Here is a 19677-nt window from a genome sequence, read left to right as displayed (position 1 = left end):
TCCGATTACAATCAACATTGCTTAATTTTAAGGGAAAGTCATCTTGATCTCTTAATCAATGTTTACGTCAAACAGTTGATGAAATTCAAATAGTGACTCATAGTAAGTGACATGTATTCTCTAACCCAGTGGTTCTCAAAGTCGGTCCGCCGCTTGTTCAGGGAAAGCCCCTGGCGGGCCGGGCAGTTTGTTTACCTGCCGCGTCCGCAGGTTCGGCTGATCGCGGCTCCAACTGGCCACGGTTCGCTACTCCAGGCCAATGGGGGCTGCGGGAAGCGGCGCGGGCCGAGGGATGTGTTGACTGCCACTTCCTGCAGCCCCCATTGGCCTGGAGCGGCGAGTGGGAGCCGCGATAGGCTGAACCTGTGGATGGGGCAGGTAAATAAATCGGCCCGGCCTGCCAGGGGCTTTCCCTGAACAAGCGGCAGACCGGCTTTGAGAACCACTGCTCTATCCTTTACTTTTAATAGTGAACAAGAAAAAAAATGGATAGGAATAAAATTTCATTTTTTTCATTTTCAGTTGATGCAGCCTCATGGCAGATAGAAAAAAATTGTCTGGGGCACAATTTCGAAAGCGGACGGCTGATAAGCAAAAAAAAGAAAGAAAGCAAGAAGGTTCGTTTCTGAAATATCTCCATCCACTGGCCAGAGATAAAGGTAGTTCAATGCCAAAGGATCAAGCAGAGATGGAGGTAGGGATGACAGTTTCACAAGTTGAAGAAGAGTTTGAAGAACATAATCTGAATATTAAAGACGAATCAAATGAGACACGCGAGGATCAAAACTTGGAAGACCGTGAAAGTGAAAATGTCATTCGTTTGAATTTGAGCTTTAGTGATCCTGCTACTTGGGCCAAATTTGATGATCAAGTCCGACAAATTCTGGTGGAACATGGGGCGGAACAAGTTCAGCAGTTCGATTTTTCCCAAAGATAGTAAGCAAAGAAAATTCTTGACAATTCATTACAAATGTAGGCTTGTTAATGGAAAAGAAATGCACCATCAGTGGCTGTAGTATTCCGCATCAAATGATTCTGTCTTTTGCTTCTGCTGCAAGTTGTTTGGCAGTAGTACCATTGGCACATCATCTTTTTCTGAAAAAGGCTCAAAGGATTGGAAAAACATGTCTGCAATTCTTTCAGGGCACGAGAAAAGCAGTCAACATTTGATGAATGTTCAAACATGTAAGGAACTTGAACTGCGATTGAAATACAAGAGAACAAATGATGATGAACATTTGCTCTTCATTAAGCAAGAAGAAAAGTATTGGCATCAAATACTAATGACTTGCTTTGGTCAGAGTTCTTGGTATGCAAAACCTGGCCTTTTGGGGAACACACGAAAAACTGCACACTGGTAACGGGAATTTCCTCAAATTTGTTGACTATCTAGCTTTCTTTGACCCGCTTATGGATGAGCATCTTCACAGGATTAAGGACAAGGAGATGCATTTACATTACCTAGGGAAAGACGTACAGAATGAGCTTATTCAGCTTCTATCCAATGCCATCAAACAAAAAATCCTAGCAGCTGCTCGTGCTGCAAAATACTTTTCGATCATTCTAGATTGTACACCAGATGCAGGCCATGTTGAACAAATGACCATAATCATTCGGTTTGTGGATAGGCCTACTTCAGAGACAGAGAATGAGACTGAATCAGTATGCATAAAGGAACACTTCTTGGGATTTGTGTCTCTTACGGAGACAACTGGAGCTGGTATGACAGAAACTATTCTCACCAGTTAGAAGAGATGTCACTGCCTATAGAAAACTTGTGTGGTCAAGGCTATGACAATGGGAGCAATATGAAAGGGAAAGAAAATGGTGTCCAGCGAAGAATTTTGGATATTAATCCACGAGCCTTTTTTGTTCCTTGCAGTGCACATTCATTGAATTTGGTTGTTAATGATGCTGCAAAGTGTTGCTTGGAGGCAACCGCCTTCTTGATTTAGTTCAATGTGTGTATGTGTATTTCTCAGCTTCTACACGTTGCTGGGAAGTTCTAACATGCCACGTATCTAATCTCACAGTTAAACCATTGAGTGAAACAAGATGGGAAAGTCGAATCGATGCCTTGAAACCTCTTCACTATCAGTTTGGTGACATCTATGATGACACTACTCTAACAGGATCATCTGGCAATACGTCACAAGTTGATGCAAAGGATCTTACAAAAGCCATTTCTAGTTTCAAGTTTCTTGTTTCTCTTGTTTTGTGGTATGACATATTGTTTGAGATCAACATGACTAGCAAACAACTTCAGGTGAAAGAATTAGACATATGTGACGCCATTAATGAACTTGGAGAAACCAAGACGTTTCTTGTGGGCCGCAGAAGTGACGCAGGCTTTGAGAAAACATTGGTTGATGCAGGTGAACTTGCCGAGGAGTTGGATGTACCGGCACTTTTTGAACCAGATCCAATCTGTATTAGAAAAAAGAGGAAGCAGTTCACATATGAAGCAGAGTGAACTTTTACTTTGCAGTCATCGACACAGCAATACATTCGGTTGAAGAAAGATTCACATTGATACAGCAAATTAGTTCAGTATTTGGCTTCATATATGATGTTTACAGTTTGCAAAATACAACACCAAAGCAAATTATGGAACATTGCTTGAATCTGGAGCAAGCTTTGCAACATGGTGAATCCAAATATATTGATGCCTTTGACTTGTGCAGTGAATTGCAAGCTATTGCAAGACGAGTCCAAAGAGTGCATCACCGCAAGATGTATTGAACTTCATATTGGAAAATAAGCTGACAGATAGTGTCCCTAACACAGTTATTGCTCTTCGCATCCTCTTGACTCTCCCAGTTTCTGTGGCCAGTGGTGAGCGAAGCTTCTCGAAGCTCAAGTTGATAAAAACATACATGCAAACATCAATGTTGCAACAAAGACTTGTTGGGTTATCTACCTTGTCAATGGAACATGACATTGCTCACAGTATTGACTTGGAGGAACTTGTTTCTAAATTTGCTAAATTTAAAGCGCAGAAAAATAAATTCTAAATTATAACGTGTTACTCTGTGACAGTGTATTGTGTATAATGTATGTGATTTATTTTAAGGGGGGAGGGGAGGGGAACGGGGAGCGCAAGGTGGAAGTTTCACCTAGGGCGCAAAATATCCTTGCACCGGCCCTAATAGTGATGCATGAAATTCACCTGATTCAGGCCGTTCATTTCTCAATATTTTCCCCAAAACCTCACTCACACTAGAAAAATCTAGTCTCCATAGCATAGATGTTTCATCTTGACCCGACTAAGATATTTGGGAAGTCCACTAAACATTTTGTGCCCTTGGTAATGCAGACAGAAATGCAGACACTGTACTAGTTTGTTTATTTATTTATTCTCATGCAGCTTTTATCAAAGTAAATCAGAGTCTGCCTTGATACCTGTTGTTATTTAGTCTGGCTGTCAGTATCCCAATATCTTAAGAGCTCACTCTACTGCCTCAAGCCTTGTTTCCATCCTAGAAATCTGTACAACTGCTGCCTTAAGTCTTGTATACACATTTACACAGCACAGCACTGCTCTTTCAATTTAGCATCTCTACGTGATACTTATTTTGGGAAACTTTGTCTTGTGGTCCTTTGTTTAATTATAATTTTTTAGCCTACCTACTTTGGAGTTCTGATAATTGTTAAACTTCCACAACTAGTAATATGCGGGGGTAATTGTCAGAAAGATTACTTACCAGTAACTGTAGAATAAATATATATATTTCTTACTGTATTGCCTGTAACTATTCAGACTATCTGCCCACATTCCCCTCTTCTGGGAGTTCTCTACTGTGAGACATTATAGTTTACTAAAAGGAACTGAGATGGTTGGGATCATAACGTGTTTATAACTGAACATTTTTGTGTGAGGGTACTTGTGCAGCCCAATGAGCACTACTTTGTGCAAAATTCCAAAAGCTCTGCAGTACTGGGGCACCTGTCTATAATGGTGAATATGCAGTGGTAATACAGTCAAAGAACTACAGTTACTGGTGAGCTTCCTTCTTGTATTAAGGCTATAAGTACCGTTCTGTGCATGGTTGGAACCATAGCCATTCAGATTCCTCCTTTTATATTTTCCCATGTTATAATGAAAAGTAAAGCTAAACTCACTGTACTGTTTTATTTATTTATTTACTAGAAAATAGCAGTGTGAAAATAACACCAACAGGAACCCTAATATTCAGACACTTCAAATACGACATGAGTGGAATTTACACTTGTTCCCTCGTTTTTAGACCAACTGCAGAGCAGGCTGAAAAAAACTATTTGCTCAAATATGTTATTTATGGTAAGAGATCAAAATAGTTAATTTACAGTACAAAAACGTTTTTTCTTTCACTTTTAAAATGTATGTTGATGTTTTGAAATTCTGATAAACCAGCTTAATTTAATTTGAGTAGAGTTGCAGAATTCTGTACCTCTCTCAATAATTTGCTGTTAATTGTCACTTACCAGAGAATTCATGGAATGTCATTTTCAGTGCCTTAAAGGAAATTTTCTGGTCTTTTGATTGAGAAATTGTTAAGCATAGCTCTCTGCTTTTAAAAGGAGACATGAAACATAATTGGAAAATAGAAAATTGAAAAACTTGGTGGGTGAAAATTCTTAAAAACTATGCCAAAGTAACTTCATTTCATGCTGACTTATTCCATTGGAGATTTATTTTAATGTCTTTTTTTTTTTACCTCCTATTCCTGGGATTCCAGGAGAGTCACTAGGACACACTTTACACCAATGTAAAGCTCTTATTCAGTTTTGTTTTTACAGTGTTGTCAAGTAAGTCCTGCTCTTCTAAGTGAATATTGTGTAATGAAATATAAAGTGTTAGCATTTTTTAAAGAACGTGTTAATTCTGCTTCACTATTCAGAGTAAATTTTGTTGCGTAATGTAGCAGAATGCCCCCTGATTCTGCTGAAATACAAGTATTACAGATAAAATTATATTTCTTCATTACCAAATCCCCTTTTCTTTCCTTAAGGTGTGATTCTATTCTAACTGAAGCCAATAGCAAAACTCCTATTGACTTCAATTGGACCTAGGTTGAAGCCAGTGTTAGCTTTGAAACATTGAGTAGAACAGAATAGGCCAAATTAATTCCTGCTTTTAAATTCACCTGAATTTGGCCCACTATCTCCAACCTTAAAAAAGAAGTCTGATTGCTTTAGTAGTTTTTCAACTTGCTGAACATAGCTGAAAAGGGGGAACTTCTTTTGAATTTTATTTTTTCATGATCAAAATGCTGAAGTGTTTATTGTTCCCAGCATCTGTTTCCTAGTGTTATCTTCCAGTCTTGTTACAACTTGCTTGTTCCCCACAACAAGGTTCCAATCTAAATATCTGAAAGAAAAATTATTTTTATAGAAATGTACAGGGCTTCCAGAATATTCGGGACCTGGGCACAGAAGCAGATGTGGTCTCCCAATTTACAGGAATAATTTATATATAAATATATTAAAATACATGATGATATGGCTTAAAAAAATTCAGAATGAATATGGGATACTGCATTATAAACCAGCAGTGAACGGTCTAGTGAGTTATCTTTAAATGGGTACCAGTACACCATCATGTAGTCTGTATAGCATTGTTTTTTAACCCAGCTACCTGATTTCTCTACTGTCTCCACATTCTCTTTCTCTTTGTCATGTACTCCTTGTATCCCTGATTTTTCCATTCTCCCTTCTCTGTTCCTTCATTCTCTATTGCTCTGATGCCTCCCTGCTTCTTTTTCTTTAGCTTCCATTCAGAGCCGGCTCTAACATTTTTGCCGCCCCAAGCACCAAAAAAAACCCCCAAAAAACAAAAGCCACGATCGTGATCGGCGGCAATTCGGCGGCAGGTCCTTCGCTCTCAGAGGGAGTGACGGCCCCGCTGCCGAATTGCCGCCGAACGGCTGGACATGCCGCCCCCCCTTCATTGGCCACCCCAGGCACCTGCTTGCTACGCTTGTGCCTGGAGCCGGCCCTGCTTCCATTATTCCTCTGTCTCCTTGTGATCCATCCATTTAATCTGTGACCCTACTGTTGTCATGACCCCCTTCACCATGTGCAAGACTGTGATTGTGGGGAGCTAGGGGAGCTAACTTCAATTCAGTACAGATTGCAGCAGAAGAGACTCTCCTCACCCCCCTCTGCCGTATCAGCTATTCAGCAGGACCAGTAGAGAGACTAATCTAGAAGGGACATGCTGCTGAGCTCAGTTGCTAGAGGTCTCTTGGGACTCATTCTGGGGGACAGGAGTCAATCTTGAAGCCCTTTAAAATAGCTTTTTTGGTTCTCACTAGAAGGTGCAAAATACTGTATTATAATTATATATTATTAAATGCAATGCCTGTGATGATAAATTGCACCTCATGTTGAAATGTGTCTTCTGAAACTGCTATTGTCTTTAAGTTCCTTTATATTCTTAAGCACTTATACTATAGTCTCTTCATTTCTTGAAAGTGAAACAAAAATATATAGGGGCTTTGTCCTTATTAGGATATGTTTTGCAAAATGAAAGGTGATATTTATCTATGGAAACAAACAGGAATGCTGAATTATAAAGTATTTTCCATTGTTCTCTGACACATGAATCCTTCATTAAAATTTCAATTGGGGATGTAAATCAAATTTGTTTATGAACTACACAAAAATACTGTCTCTTTTTAACTTAACCTTCATGTTTAAATGTGCATCTCTCAGTATTTTGTATTTTCTTTCACCTGCAGCTTATTCTGATCCTAACTTTTACTATGAGTTTACAGCCCGGTATCATGCAGCCCCTTGCAACAGTATCTACAATATTTCTTTTGAGAAGAAGTTGCTTCAAATACTAAGCAAACTTGTCACTGAACTTTCTTGTGAGGTTACTTTACTCAAGGCAGAGTGCCATCATGTAAAAATGCAGAAAGCAGGTCTACAAAATGAAATCTTCTTTACTTTTACAGGTAAAAATTATTGATCTTTTAAAGACTGCTTAGTTTTTTCATGGTGAAGCAAAGTTTATTTCATGGAATATCTTCACTATTCCTATTGAAAGCATTTTACGTCTTTAATTCATAAAGAGTTATCTAGATTATAACAAAATACACAAAAATAATTTATGTGGTAAATCCATGTAAAAATTATGAAAATTCAGATGTCTGACTCCAAAAAATATCCTTCACAATAGCCTACAAACCAAGTTAGGAGCTTTTATGCATCTACCCACAGACACAGTTATTTAGTTGGTCTTATCATAGAGTGCGATTTTGACCCCTGAGGCATGCCCACACAGGAAAGTAAAGGGATATAATATGCCCCCTTCATATATTGTGAGGAGCAGTGCAGTGGGAGAGCAGCTACTGTGGGGCTGTCATTCCCCCTCCTATGCATGTGTGTGGAGGAAGGGAGGCCATGGCTGAGGAGTTAGCAAAAGCATTCCACTGTTTCCTTCCCCCCGCCCCCCCAGACACACACCACCACCACTCAGCCCTCCGGGGAAGTAGCCTGTGCCAGGCCTGTGGCTGGTGTGTGGATTGTTTTCCCTGAAGCAAGGAGGGACCACTATGTGACTGAGAGTCACAGTACAGTTCCTGTTCTGCTCCTGGTGGCAAGGTTTGTGACAAAGCCTTAATAATTTGCTTAACAGTCTGCTACTGTTTTTATCCCCAAATTAACTGGGTGTGGGGGATAGTAGATTGAAGGGCCCTAAAGCACAAATTGAGGTTAAAGAATCCATCCCTCTGCCTCCAATGTGCTTCAGCATACTTGTGTTGGAGCAAAATCATTTTGCTCAAGCTTTACTCGATTTTCCATGATTTGGCATTGAGTAGAGAGCTGTGGAAATAAGAGTATATTACATCACCTTCAGGATGTATATTTTTATCAGGAAAAATTGTCAAGAATTTGCTAGGCTACCTGAAACTATCACCAAAAGATGAGAAAATGATACCTATCCTAATTGATTCCCCTTCTTTGGTCCAGGCTCCAAGCACATGGCCAAGAGGGAACTTATATAGCATAAAGTTACAGCTCCTGCGGGGGCATTACAAACAGCCCCTGCAGAACAGCTATGGAGATACAAGATGCCGCCGATGGTCAGTTCCTTTCTTGTTACAGCTGATGAAGGCGCTTCCAGTGGTTGCTGTGCTGGCTGGCTGCCTCAGTTGTCTTGCATATCTTCTAATTTGACAGCTGTCCATGTAATTTCTCCTTAAAATTCAATGGACAATTGAATCCTTTAACTAACAAAAGAAATTTTGTCCAGTATCACTCCAGGTGGCTTTCCTAATCCTTACAAATCTGCCTCACAAGAAAATAAGACTCAGAGGGCTAGATCCCCAAAGGTGCCAAAAATTAGATTCTGAAAACCCCCATGCAGCTGCTGCCTAACCCTGTAGGCTCCTAAAGTCTCTGTGCGCCTAGCATTCTGCTGGTGGACATGTGTAAAATCTCTTATGTCCCAGTGGGATCTGCAAATTAGGCATTCCCCACCTATCTCATCTGCAGATCATGGTCCAGTATGTGTCCATGGAGGAGGAGATGGTAGTAGTGCCCCTTATACCCTGTAGTCAAGTGGTTAGAGAACTCACATAAGATGTAAGAGGCCTGGATACAAATCCCTATACTTCCTGATGTGGAGCAGAAACTTAAACCCAGATCTTCCTTTCTCTAAACCTTGAGCTATGTGGTATTTTGAGGTGAAGCTCAGTCTCTCTTCCACTTTTTGTAAAATACATAAATATTCACTGGGTCAGGGAGACAGAGAATGACTGACCGATTACGGTACTCTCCTGGGGTATGGGAGACCCATGTTCAAGTCCCTGTTCAACAGCAGGCTGAATGAGGTTTTGAACGTGTGTGAATGCACTAACCACAGGATTGTGGGGATGGGGGGCAACAGGTCCCACCACCACTTTTTGCATGAAAGGACTGCCTTGGCTTAAGCACCTACACTAGGAGAATGTTCAAGTAGAGGGAATCTCAAGCAGAGGGACATGCCATCAGTTAGGTGACTAACTCATTTTGCCGGGTGGTGCTTAGGCTCTGCCACCCTTCCCAAAATTTGCTATTGGCTATCTTAGGCAGCTCCCTACTCAGTATGCTGGCTTTTGTTAATCCCATTCTTAGGCCCCTGACGCCCCTTATATTGTATAAGGAACCTGGGTAGCTAACCTTGGCCTGTGGAATTCCTTAGGCAGCAGGGACCTAAAAGTTAGGCATTGCAGCACTGAGTCCAAGTCCCGTTTGAGACTTTGGACTAGATCCACATTCTTTATTATTCCCGGGGGGGAGGGAGGAAGGAGGGGGAAAGAGAAAATAAGACGCATATTGGATCTAAGAAAAGCGTTCACTCAGTAGGTTTAGGCTTTCATGTAAAGGATGCCTACTTTCGTATTTTCATCTGTCCTATTGATCAAAAACTATATGAGGCTTGGCTTGGGTGAAGACCCCTCTCAATATAGGGTATTTTTCTTTACACCTTTTTCCTTAAGAATGTTTACCAAGGGTATGTCTACACTACGAGGGTAATTCGATTTTACTTAAATCGAATATGTGGAATCGATATTGCAAAGTCGAACGTGTGTGTCCACACTAAGGACAGTAATTCGACTTTGTGAGTCCACACTAACGGGGCGAGCGTCGATATTGGAAGCGGTGCACTGTGGGCAGCTATCCCACAGTTCCCGCAGTCCCCGCTGCCCATCGGAATTCTGGGTCGAGCCGCCAATGCCTTCTGGGTAAAAAAAATTTGTCGTCATCCGTCCGTCACTAACGCCCTCCCTCCCTCCATGAAAGCGCCGGCGGGAAATCAGTTCGCGCACTTTTCTGGTCAGTGACAGCGCGGACGCCACAGCACTGCGATCATGGATCACGCTGCGACCATCGCTGCAGTTGTGGCCGTTCTCAACACCTCGCAGCTTATCATACACCTTTCCCTGAGGCAGATGAAGAGTAATCAGGCGAGGAGGCTACGACACCGCCGTGATGGCCTGAAGTCGGAGAGTAGCACAGAGCTGTCAGAAACCACGAGCCCCAGCGCCCAGGACATCACGGTGGCAATGGGTCATGTGGATATCGTGGAACGGCGATTCTGGGCCCGGGAAACAAGCACGGACTGGTGGGACCGTATAGTGCTTCAGGTCTGGGATGAATCCCAGTGGCTGCGAAACTTTCGCATGCGGAAGGGGACTTTCCTCGAACTTTGTGAGTTGCTGTCCCCTGCCCTGAAGCGCCAGAATACCAGGATGAGAGCAGCCCTCACAGTTGAGAAGCGAGTGGCCATAGCCCTCTGGAAGCTTGCAACGCCGGACAGCTACCGGTCAGTCGCGAACCACTTTGGTGTGGGCAAATCTACCGTGGGGGTTGTTGTCATGCAAGTAGCCAAGGCAATCGTGAAGGTACTGCTCCCAAAGGTAGTGACCCTGGGAAACGCACAGGTCATCATAGATGGCTTTGCCGCGATGGGATTCCCAAACTGCGGAGGGGCTATCGATGGGACTCACATCCCTATCCTGGGACCGGACCACCAGGCCAGCCAGTACATCAATAGAAAGGGCTACTTTTCAATGGTGCTGCAAGCACTGGTGGACCATCGGGGACGGTTTACAAACATCTACGTCGGATGGCCGGGCAAGGTTCATGACGCTCGCGTGTTCAGGAACTCTGGTCTGTTTAGACGGCTGCAGGAAGGTATTTACTTCCCAGACCACAAAATAACTCTTGGGGATGTGGAGATGCCTACAGTCATCCTCGGGGACCCAGCCTACCCGCTAATGCCCTGGCTCATGAAGCCCTATACTGGCGCCCTGGACACAGAAAAAGAACTGTTCAACTACCGGCTGAGCAAGTGCAGAATGGTAGTGGAGTGTGCTTTTGGCCGTCTCAAAGGGAGATGGAGAAGCTTACTCACTCGCTGTGATCTCAGTGAAACCAATATCCCCATCGTTATTGCAGCTTGCTGTGTGCTCCACAATCTGTGTGAGAGCAAGGGGGAGACCTTTATGGCGGGGTGGGAGCTAGAGGCAAATAGCCTGGCTGCTGATTACATCCAGCCAGACAGCCGGGCCATTAGAAGATCCCAGCGGGATGCCCTGTGCATCCGGGAGGCTTTGAAAGCTAGGTTCCTGAGTGAGCAGGGCAACCAGTGACTTTTCAGTTTGTGGACAGAAAAGCTGAACCTGCCCCCGTTTCTTTACCCAGTTCATTTTGACTATCCTCTCCAGTTACATACCCCCTTCACCCCCTTCCCCTTCCCAAAAAATAAAATCATTTCGATTTTGTTAATGAACACCGTTGTCTGTATTGCTGTTTTCGCGGGAATATTTTAAACCGGGGACGCAGACTGTGGCAGGGGGCGGGTTCAGTGTTCTGATGCAAATGATGCTTCTAAACTCCCGGAATGACAGGCTCCGCACTGGTGGACTGGTTATTTCAATGGAGCCTGCCAGCACTCCTTGGGGGGACTGTGTGTATGTGTCGGCTATGTGACTTTCTGGCAGGGGGGGTAGGGTTACAGATCCCCTGCTGCGTCGATCTGTGATCCAGGATAAGGACCGCTGCATAAGATCTGTAACTGCCCTCCCCCGCCACAAAGTCACAGAGCAACCCCCCCCCCCCAGAACATGAAAAACACCTCCCAGACTGACCAGGGTAACCAGTGACTGCACTGTGTATGTGTCCTGATGCTGGACCTGACACCGCCTCTGTACCCTGCTAAAGGTCACTGTCCTGTCCAATTACCAAGCCCCTTCCCCCCCTCCAGACAGACTCTCCCTCAAAAGAACCTGACTGAAACAGTAATGGACAGAAACAAACATCTTATTGCGAACCAGACATGAAACGTGGGGGGTGAAACTTGGACGGGGGCTTGTGTGAGGTGGGTAGGAAAGGACTTATGAAATTTTGGGGAATGTCAGCCTTCTAGTGCTAGAGCAGTCTGCAGGGGTTGACTGAAAGTTTTAACGGCCCTTGCTGCCCCTCCTTCTTTGGACTTTGGGTGAGGGTGGTGTGGGACTTGGTGGCGGGTGAGGGCGGTTACAGATAGACTGCAGCGGGGCTCTGTCCTCCTGCCTCCGGTCTTGCAGAACATCCACAAGGCGCCGGAGCGTGTCCGTTTGCTCCCTCATTAGTCCAAGCAGCTTTTCAGTAGCCTGTTGGTCCTCCTGACGCCACCTCTCCTCCCGTTCCATGACTGCTCAGTGCATTTGTGACAAGTTCTCCCTCCACTGTGTCTGCTGGGCTGCCTGGGCTCGGGAGCATCCCATTAGTTCTGAGAACATGTCTTCACGCGTCTTCTTCTTCCTCCGCCTAATCTGCGCTAGCCTCTGGGAGTGTGCTGACAGGCTGGGTTGGGAGACAGTCGCAGATGTGTTTGTGTGAATTGTAAAAAGGGAGTGAATTCCTGAGACAGATAAATGAAATTGTATACAAAGAACCTAGTCTTTCTCTGTGAACAAGACCATGCACTGCACCTCTCACATGCGCACTCAGGACAAGGTCGAATTTTCGGCCGTCGCCTTCAGTGCCTGTGGACTTGCGGAGGTCTTGGAGTGTTCAGAGAACTGTGGCTGGAGACCTGAACTTCTGGAGCGGGCAATAATGGTAAGCCGGAGACTTGTGGCTGCTTAAAACTCCAGCAGTAGCACTGGCCTCCTTTCACATTGAAAGCAATGCCAGTCTCTGCTGCCAGCAATCAGGACAGCATCAACTCTGCCCCTGTCCCACCCCCTCGCGGCTGTCCCAGGGAAAGATCCCTGTATGCTGCCCCTCTCCCTCCACCGCGTGGCTGTAAAGCAGTCCCAATACTAACATTCCCCTCCCTAATTCAAAGCAGGGCGTCATGAGCGACATCACCCTCCTGAGGATCTCGGACACCCAGAGAGAACGCATGCTGCGGGAAAGCATGCAGAAACCGGGGCCGTATGCCGCCATGCTATGTCGGGCCATGATCCCCGAGTACCTGATTGTGGCGTGGAGGGGACATGTCTGCTACCACGGAGGGCCCAGTAAGATCGCCCTACCCCGGAACCTCATAAACAGGCTTGAGATCTACCTCCACGAGACCTACGAGGAGTTCTCCTACGAGGATTTCTCGTCAATCCCCAGCCACATTGACCGGATTTTCGCGTAGGTGCACTGGGACTATGGAGTGGAGCGTCTTGGGCCTGGGAATCATGTAGTAACGGACATTGTGAAAATTTTTTAAAATACTTGGGACTAAATTGAGAAGAGCCTAAGACAGAGAAATCATGAAAACCCATTTGTTACCTTTGTAAATATTCCTGTTTTGCACCTGATTCTTTTTTACTAGTTTACAGCACTTTTATAAACATACATTGTTAATAGTATAAATATTACCGTTCTGTTTTAAATAAATGTTTACATGTTTACAGCACTTACTGCTTGATCCTTCCCCTGATTCTGTGTCCGGGGTAAGGGATGGGGACGGTTGGTACGGGATCTCGGTAAGGGTGATGAAGAGCTCCTGGCTGTCGGGGAAATCAGCGGTGCCAGCGCTGTCGACTGCCTCGTCCTCCTCATCTCCTTCTTCATCTTCCCCGTCCGCTAACATGTCCGACGAGGAACCGGCCGCGGACAATATCCCATCCTCGGAGTCCACGGTCAGGGGTGGGGTAGTGGTGGCGGCCGCTCCCAGGATGGAATGCAGTGCCTCGTAGAAACGGGATGTGTGGGGCTGGGATCCGGAGCGTCCGTTAGCCTCTTTGGTTTTTTGGTAGCCTTGTCTCAGCTCCTTGATTTTCACGCTGCACTGCGTTGCATCCCGGCTGTAGCCTCTCTCTGCCATGGCTTTGGAGATCTTCTCGTAGATCTTAGCATTCCTTCTTTTGGAGCGCAGCTCTGAAAGCACGGACTCATCGCCCCACACTGCGATGAGATCCAAGACTTCCCGATCAGTCCATGCTGGGGCCCTCTTTCTATTAGATTGCACGGCCATCTCTGCTGGAGAGCTCTGCATAGTTGCCACTGCTGCTGAGCTCCCCTCGATGTCCAAACAGGAACTGAGATTCAAACTGCCCAGACAGGAAAATGAATTCAAATTTTCCCGGGGGTGTGGCTGGTCAGAGCATCCGAGCTCGGACTGCTGTCCAGAGCGTCAACAGAGTGGTGCACTGTGGGATAGCTCCCGGAGCTATTACCGTCGATTTCCATCCACACCTAGCCTAATTCGATATGGCCATGTCGAATTTAGCGCTACTCCTCTCGTTGGGGAGGATTACAGAAATCGATTTAAAGAGAGCTTTATGTCGAACTAAATGGCTTCCTGGTGTGGACGGGTGCAGGGTTAATTCGATATAACGGCGCTAAATTCGACATAAAAGCCTAGTGTAGACCAGGCCTAAGTGTCTGTCTGTGCTGTCAGTAATTGTAAGATGTCAAGGTAGCTGTATTGGTCCCTACCCAGATTTCTTGCTGAGAGCTCAGTTTTCAAGAGGGATCCATTATGCAGTCTATTCCAGTCAAATGCCAGTGTTAAATGTAAACTTTCATTTTGACAAAAAAAGCGGATTTCATAGGATTTGTCCTGAATTCCAAATGTGCTGCCACCCGCCTTGCAAATGGCAGATTCCAATATATGCAGAAGTCAGTCTCTGTATGGTTTCAGAGTCAAGGAAATATAACATTCTTCCTGACAAAGAACACTTGCTTAAACAATCTGAGCAGAAAATACAATGCCCAGCATGGGTAGTCCGTCAAAGACTGTGGTTCTACTCATTTTTTCAGGTGTAACATCTGTGTGAAGCGTTTGAAACAACAAACCCTAAATGTTTCACCAAACCAGTCAGTAATAGTTTACTGTTTTTCTCCTCTAAATCTGAGTCATTACTGGGGGGAGTTTAGATTATATAACCTAGATATTTAGAATTCTTAGCTACTATCTAGACTACGTAGATAGGACTAAGACAACATGTAAGTCTCCTAGACCAGCGGGGGGCTGGCGTTAGACTTGCTGGGGCCCAGGGCCAAAGCCCAAGAGCTTCAGCCCTGGGCGGTGGGGCCCAGGGTTACAGGCCTCCTTCTTTGGTCCCCGCACCCAGAGCGCTGGGGCTAAGGCTTTGGCTTTGCTCCCGCCCCCACCCGAGGCAGCTGGGCTTGGGCGGGCTCAGGCTTCGATCCCCTGTCCTAGGGTTGTGTAGTAATTTTTGTTGTCAGAAGGAGGTCATGGGGCAATGAAGTTTGAGAATCCCTGTCCTAGACTGTCTGAGGCTTATCAAAATCACAGACTGTATGATCTCTTTTCGGAGATTAAGTGGATCAAAATGTGTAAAAAAAACCTGTTGTGAACTTGCAGGTGTTCAGAGTCTTGGAACATATTTTACTAGTTTTAAGCAGCTTCTAATGCATATTTCAGAAATGTTTCCATTACAGATCAATGTTAAGCTGTTGGTAAAAGGAGTTCAATTCATACATTTCATATTCTTGATTTGGCAGCTTACTCTAATATCAAATGCTGGAGAGCAGCACTTCAATCTCTATTTAATTAATATTTCTTCTGGCCCTCCATCATATTGAGTTGTTAGTGCTTGTTAATCTCCCAAGAATGGGGATCTATACAGGCAGATGATTGCATGAGTGTAATCATTTGCCTATATGGATCCACGCTTCTCACCATCCTTCATGTCAGAGTTGTATAAGGACTCCTGAGAAAATGAAAGCTAGGGCTCAGGCATTAGACACTTATACCTATAGAGCATGCATGTTTCACAAGAATGTAGATCCATAAGGCAATCATTTTTGAAGAACTAGAGTTGCTGAAGTTATCCTTATTATATTCTACTGTACTATTAGTCTTTCACTAGTGAAAGACTAGAAAGGAACTGATCATTGGAAGCACTAGGGATTATCATAGCTTTTCTTCAGGGGAGGCTCAAGAAGTTCCTTGCAGAAATAATTGATCAAAACTTTGAGCTTTTGGAGTTCCTGCCTGGCCACACACTCAAAGCATCAACCCAAGAGTGATATATTAAGACCTATGCCTTAATTAAACAGCCACTCCAGTTAAATAATTCTCAAGTGGATTACTCATCTGAATGGAAAGAATTAGAATATTTACAACATTGGTAGAGTTCTAAGATTACTAATTTCCTAGCGATCAAAATCTGCAAATAAGTATTGCCTCCAATTACACTTTTTTTTTAAAAGGAGATATCAAATAATATTTAAGTTCACCATGATCTAATTATATGTTCATGAGATGAAAATTCTGATTATTTCTTTAAGGCAGTATTACTAGTCAGACATCTGAACATGCAAAAATTATTTTCTGTGTAGTTCCTTCAGGCATAATCAGAAATGTAATTTTATAAATTTGAAAAGAAAACCTTACAATATATTTTTGGGATATTAGCAAGTTTAATGTTGATTTCAGTGTATTTTTTCCTTTGTAAAGTAGAGTATGTTTTGTTACAGTTTCTTCTTTAGATACAGAAAAAACCAACAATCCATGTCAGCAAAAGAGTTGTGATACTGCTAAAAGATTAAAGAAGGTACTGTAGATAAATAAAAAAACACGAAGACCAGCAAAAATAATCATTCAACTCTTTCTAGCGCCAATAAACTGATCTAAAGAATGAGTATAATAATTAAAAATGTTAACGTATGTGCAAATGGATGTACCAGTGAGCACTTACGTGTAATTTACCACCTATTAATATTGTTTAATTTTTGGTTCGCCATGTGAAAGAGGGTGAATTGCATTGTAGCTTTATTTGGAGAACAGGCTGGAGCTGTTTGATATCCGGTGGTGAGATAATTACATAGAAGTAAGATACTGAATGCAAATAGTAGTAAAACAATCAGAAGAGGTTTGAATGTAAAGTATTTTATAAATCTAACCATAGTTTGCAACAAAGCATGTCTTTACATTCTTTGACAGTAACCCTGATGTTGGTGTGTGGCTTACCAGGACTTTAAAAAGTAAAGTGCTACAATAAGATAGAAAAAGTTAAATATTGCCTTATTACTTATAAGATGTAGAGGATATTTTTCAGAACTGTAGACTATTGAGCTACATTTCAGAAGACATATTTTTTAGTTTTTTTGAGTCTTAGAACAAAGATTTTATCAAACTAACCTTCAAAATTCAGTTATTTGAGATTTTCACTTCACCTGACAAAAGGAAAAATGAGTTTGTACATTTTTTGTATCATTGATATAAACAGAAAAAAGTCTTAATATATTAGAAATTCGGGTGTATCTATTCACTTTTTTCCCCCAGAAGATTTTGTGGATGACTGGAGAACTGGTAGGATTAATAATATCAGAAAAACCAAGCAAATGAAACAAGCTTGAGATGATGTAATCATTCAGATTATTCAGAAAACTCTTTGGACAATGGATCTATGCCAATTTACACCGTATGAGGATCCCTCCCCCCAACGTTTTTAACATCTGTTTATCCAAAATGCCTGAGAAACACTTGGAGAAAAATGTCTTTGTTAGAAATTCAACATCCTCTAGCTCTTCATGTGAGTGCTGAAAGAACTCATAGTCCATTTCCAGGTTCTCAAATGAGTCCTTCAGCAAACCAAGAAATGCTAGATTTGACATTCCTGATAATTCTTATGGTAAAAAACAAAATTTTAAAATAAGTCTTTAGTTCATGTATGCATCACTAGAAACCAACAACAACAAAAAAGGTGGGGGGAGCACAACCCAATATTTTTCTCCTTTTGCAAGTCACTTTTAAAGCTTTTTCTAAAGCTTGGGTTCCATGAGTGTAACTGAAAGCGGAATTTGCTCTACTGAATTTAGAAAGGTCACTTAGTTTGTTTATATTGAGAGTTAGCTCCAGTTCACCTCACAGACTCCAGAGAAAAAAATGATTTAAGGCCTGTTCAAGAGAAGCACTCCAACCAGTTAAGGCAAAAATAGCAGTTATCACAAAAAAATAATAATTCTGTTTTGGGTCTACAACTTTGGAATACAGTAAATGGCCGTGGTCAGCAAACAAGATAAGATAATCATTCTTAAAATATGGTCACTTTTAATTGCTTTTCCATTTACTGCCCATTCTCAACCATGGATACTCGATTAACAAGATGAGATCGCTTTGGGAAAGAGAGGTAAGAATAGCGGTTTTCAGAATGTGCAGAATATTAAGAGCTCTATGTCTTTAAAAATAAGGGTAAAAGGAGAGAAGTAGAGCTTGACTTAGAGATGTGTTTGCTTACTGTCCCCAGAAACACTGTCAGAAAATACAGTACTTTATATTTCAAGGGAACAGTGGATTCCTAGGGGCATAAACAAAAGGAAAAGATGTCAAATAGGAAATACAGATCAGAAAACGAAGATTTAAAATGTGGCTTACTATTACCTTAGTCACCCTCAATAAGGAAGCTGATACTACTGCAACACTGAGGTCACAGGAAAAAGTGTGGTGGAATTTATTGGATTTGATCTTTGCAAGGACTGACATCCTCAATTAACTACATTTTAAAGGCTTGAATAAGGCTGATTAAGGAAATCCACAGGCACATCCTCAAATCCTTGTGAAGCACACTTCCTTGTGCAGCAGTATACTCTTCAAGCCTATTAAGCTGTACATGATGCTATCATATTGATGCCATCACATTGACACATGATCCAAGCTGAAGAGCCAGAGCCTAAGCACAGGTTTATTGTGTCTGACTAGGAGTCAAATTCTGCCATTGACTTCACACACTCAAATCACGACAGGCCAGATCCTCAGCTGGTGTTAACTGTTGTTGGTCCACTGAAGTCAATGGAGTTGCATCAATTTACATCAGCTGAAGAGCTGACACAATGACTGAGATCTAAACACATACCTCAGGACAGAATGTAGTCTTAGACATTCTGTGCATTCATCCAAAGTTCCTTTCCTAAGGTGGTGGAGTTGGAATTCCATTATTATCACTCTCACCTTTATACACATACTTCACCAACTGGGCTAAACAGCAATGTGCCAAATTCACTGACATCTGAGGTTTTTGTTTCGCTCCTTTAAGTTTGCAAAATTTGGGACACAGTTTGAATGTTATTACAACCATAAATGGTTCTATAAATTTGGTCCTAACACAATATTATCCAAATACCACTGGCAAGAGTGTTGCCGGCCCAGAGGGCCCCGAGGGGACAACAGGGTTCGTTGCCCGGTGTGCGCCGCACCAATAGACACACCAGGGTGGAGAAGCAAACCAAGTTTATTCGAGATCTCGAAAAGGCACTAGGAGACCAGCATGTCTCAAATCAAGCGCAGCACATACAAGCAAGTTTTCCCTTTTATATTCCAAGCTGTTTCTGTGTAAGCTTTTTCTGTTTCTCCCCCACTACCCCTCCCGTCCCGAGCAGTTACAGCAGGTACACATTGTGGCTTGTTAGAAAAGTTTCCCGTTCGCCTGCTTATCTTTGGCCTTGCAAGGCCTGTGCGCACGCAATCTTCCCCCCCGTCTTTCTCCCTGTCTTATCACTGCGTTTGCTAGTGTGAGCGAAACTGCAGCTGTCTGCTAGAAAAAAGCTGACCATTACATTTCTGCTTCAGCATAGACTGTTAGCATGGGAGTAGGTTAAAGTTCACAAGATGGAGTTACTGTGGCTCACTTAGACCCAGAGCAGGGAGGTTTCATCGGCACTTATGGCCTTCCATCCCCCCGAGTTACCTGGTAGCTATGCCTAGTGACACCAACAATCCCTCCTTTGAGAACACTCAACAAACCTTTG

At 43.1% G+C, this 19677-nt stretch overlaps 1 protein-coding gene across 1 annotated transcript in view; it reads left to right on the top strand.

Annotated features, from left to right (window-relative positions):
* LOC113407026 (zona pellucida-binding protein 1-like) overlaps positions 1-19677 on the top strand; it is an 81453-nt gene that overhangs the window by 24627 nt on the left and 37149 nt on the right. The window contains exons 5-7 of the mRNA XM_026654105.1: positions 4151-4300; positions 6723-6941; positions 16408-16484. Of these exons, the coding sequence (XP_026509890.1) occupies positions 4151-4300; positions 6723-6941; positions 16408-16484 (446 nt within the window). The remainder of the gene's footprint in view (positions 1-4150; positions 4301-6722; positions 6942-16407; positions 16485-19677) is intronic.

Source organism: Terrapene carolina, unplaced genomic scaffold (assembly GCF_002925995.2).
Source record: "Terrapene carolina triunguis isolate 2854851 unplaced genomic scaffold, T_m_triunguis-2.0 Scaffold180, whole genome shotgun sequence".
NCBI classification, from domain to species: domain Eukaryota; kingdom Metazoa; phylum Chordata; order Testudines; family Emydidae; genus Terrapene; species Terrapene triunguis.
Note: the sequence above shows the minus strand (reverse complement) of the source record. Positions and strands in the feature narration are given on the sequence as shown.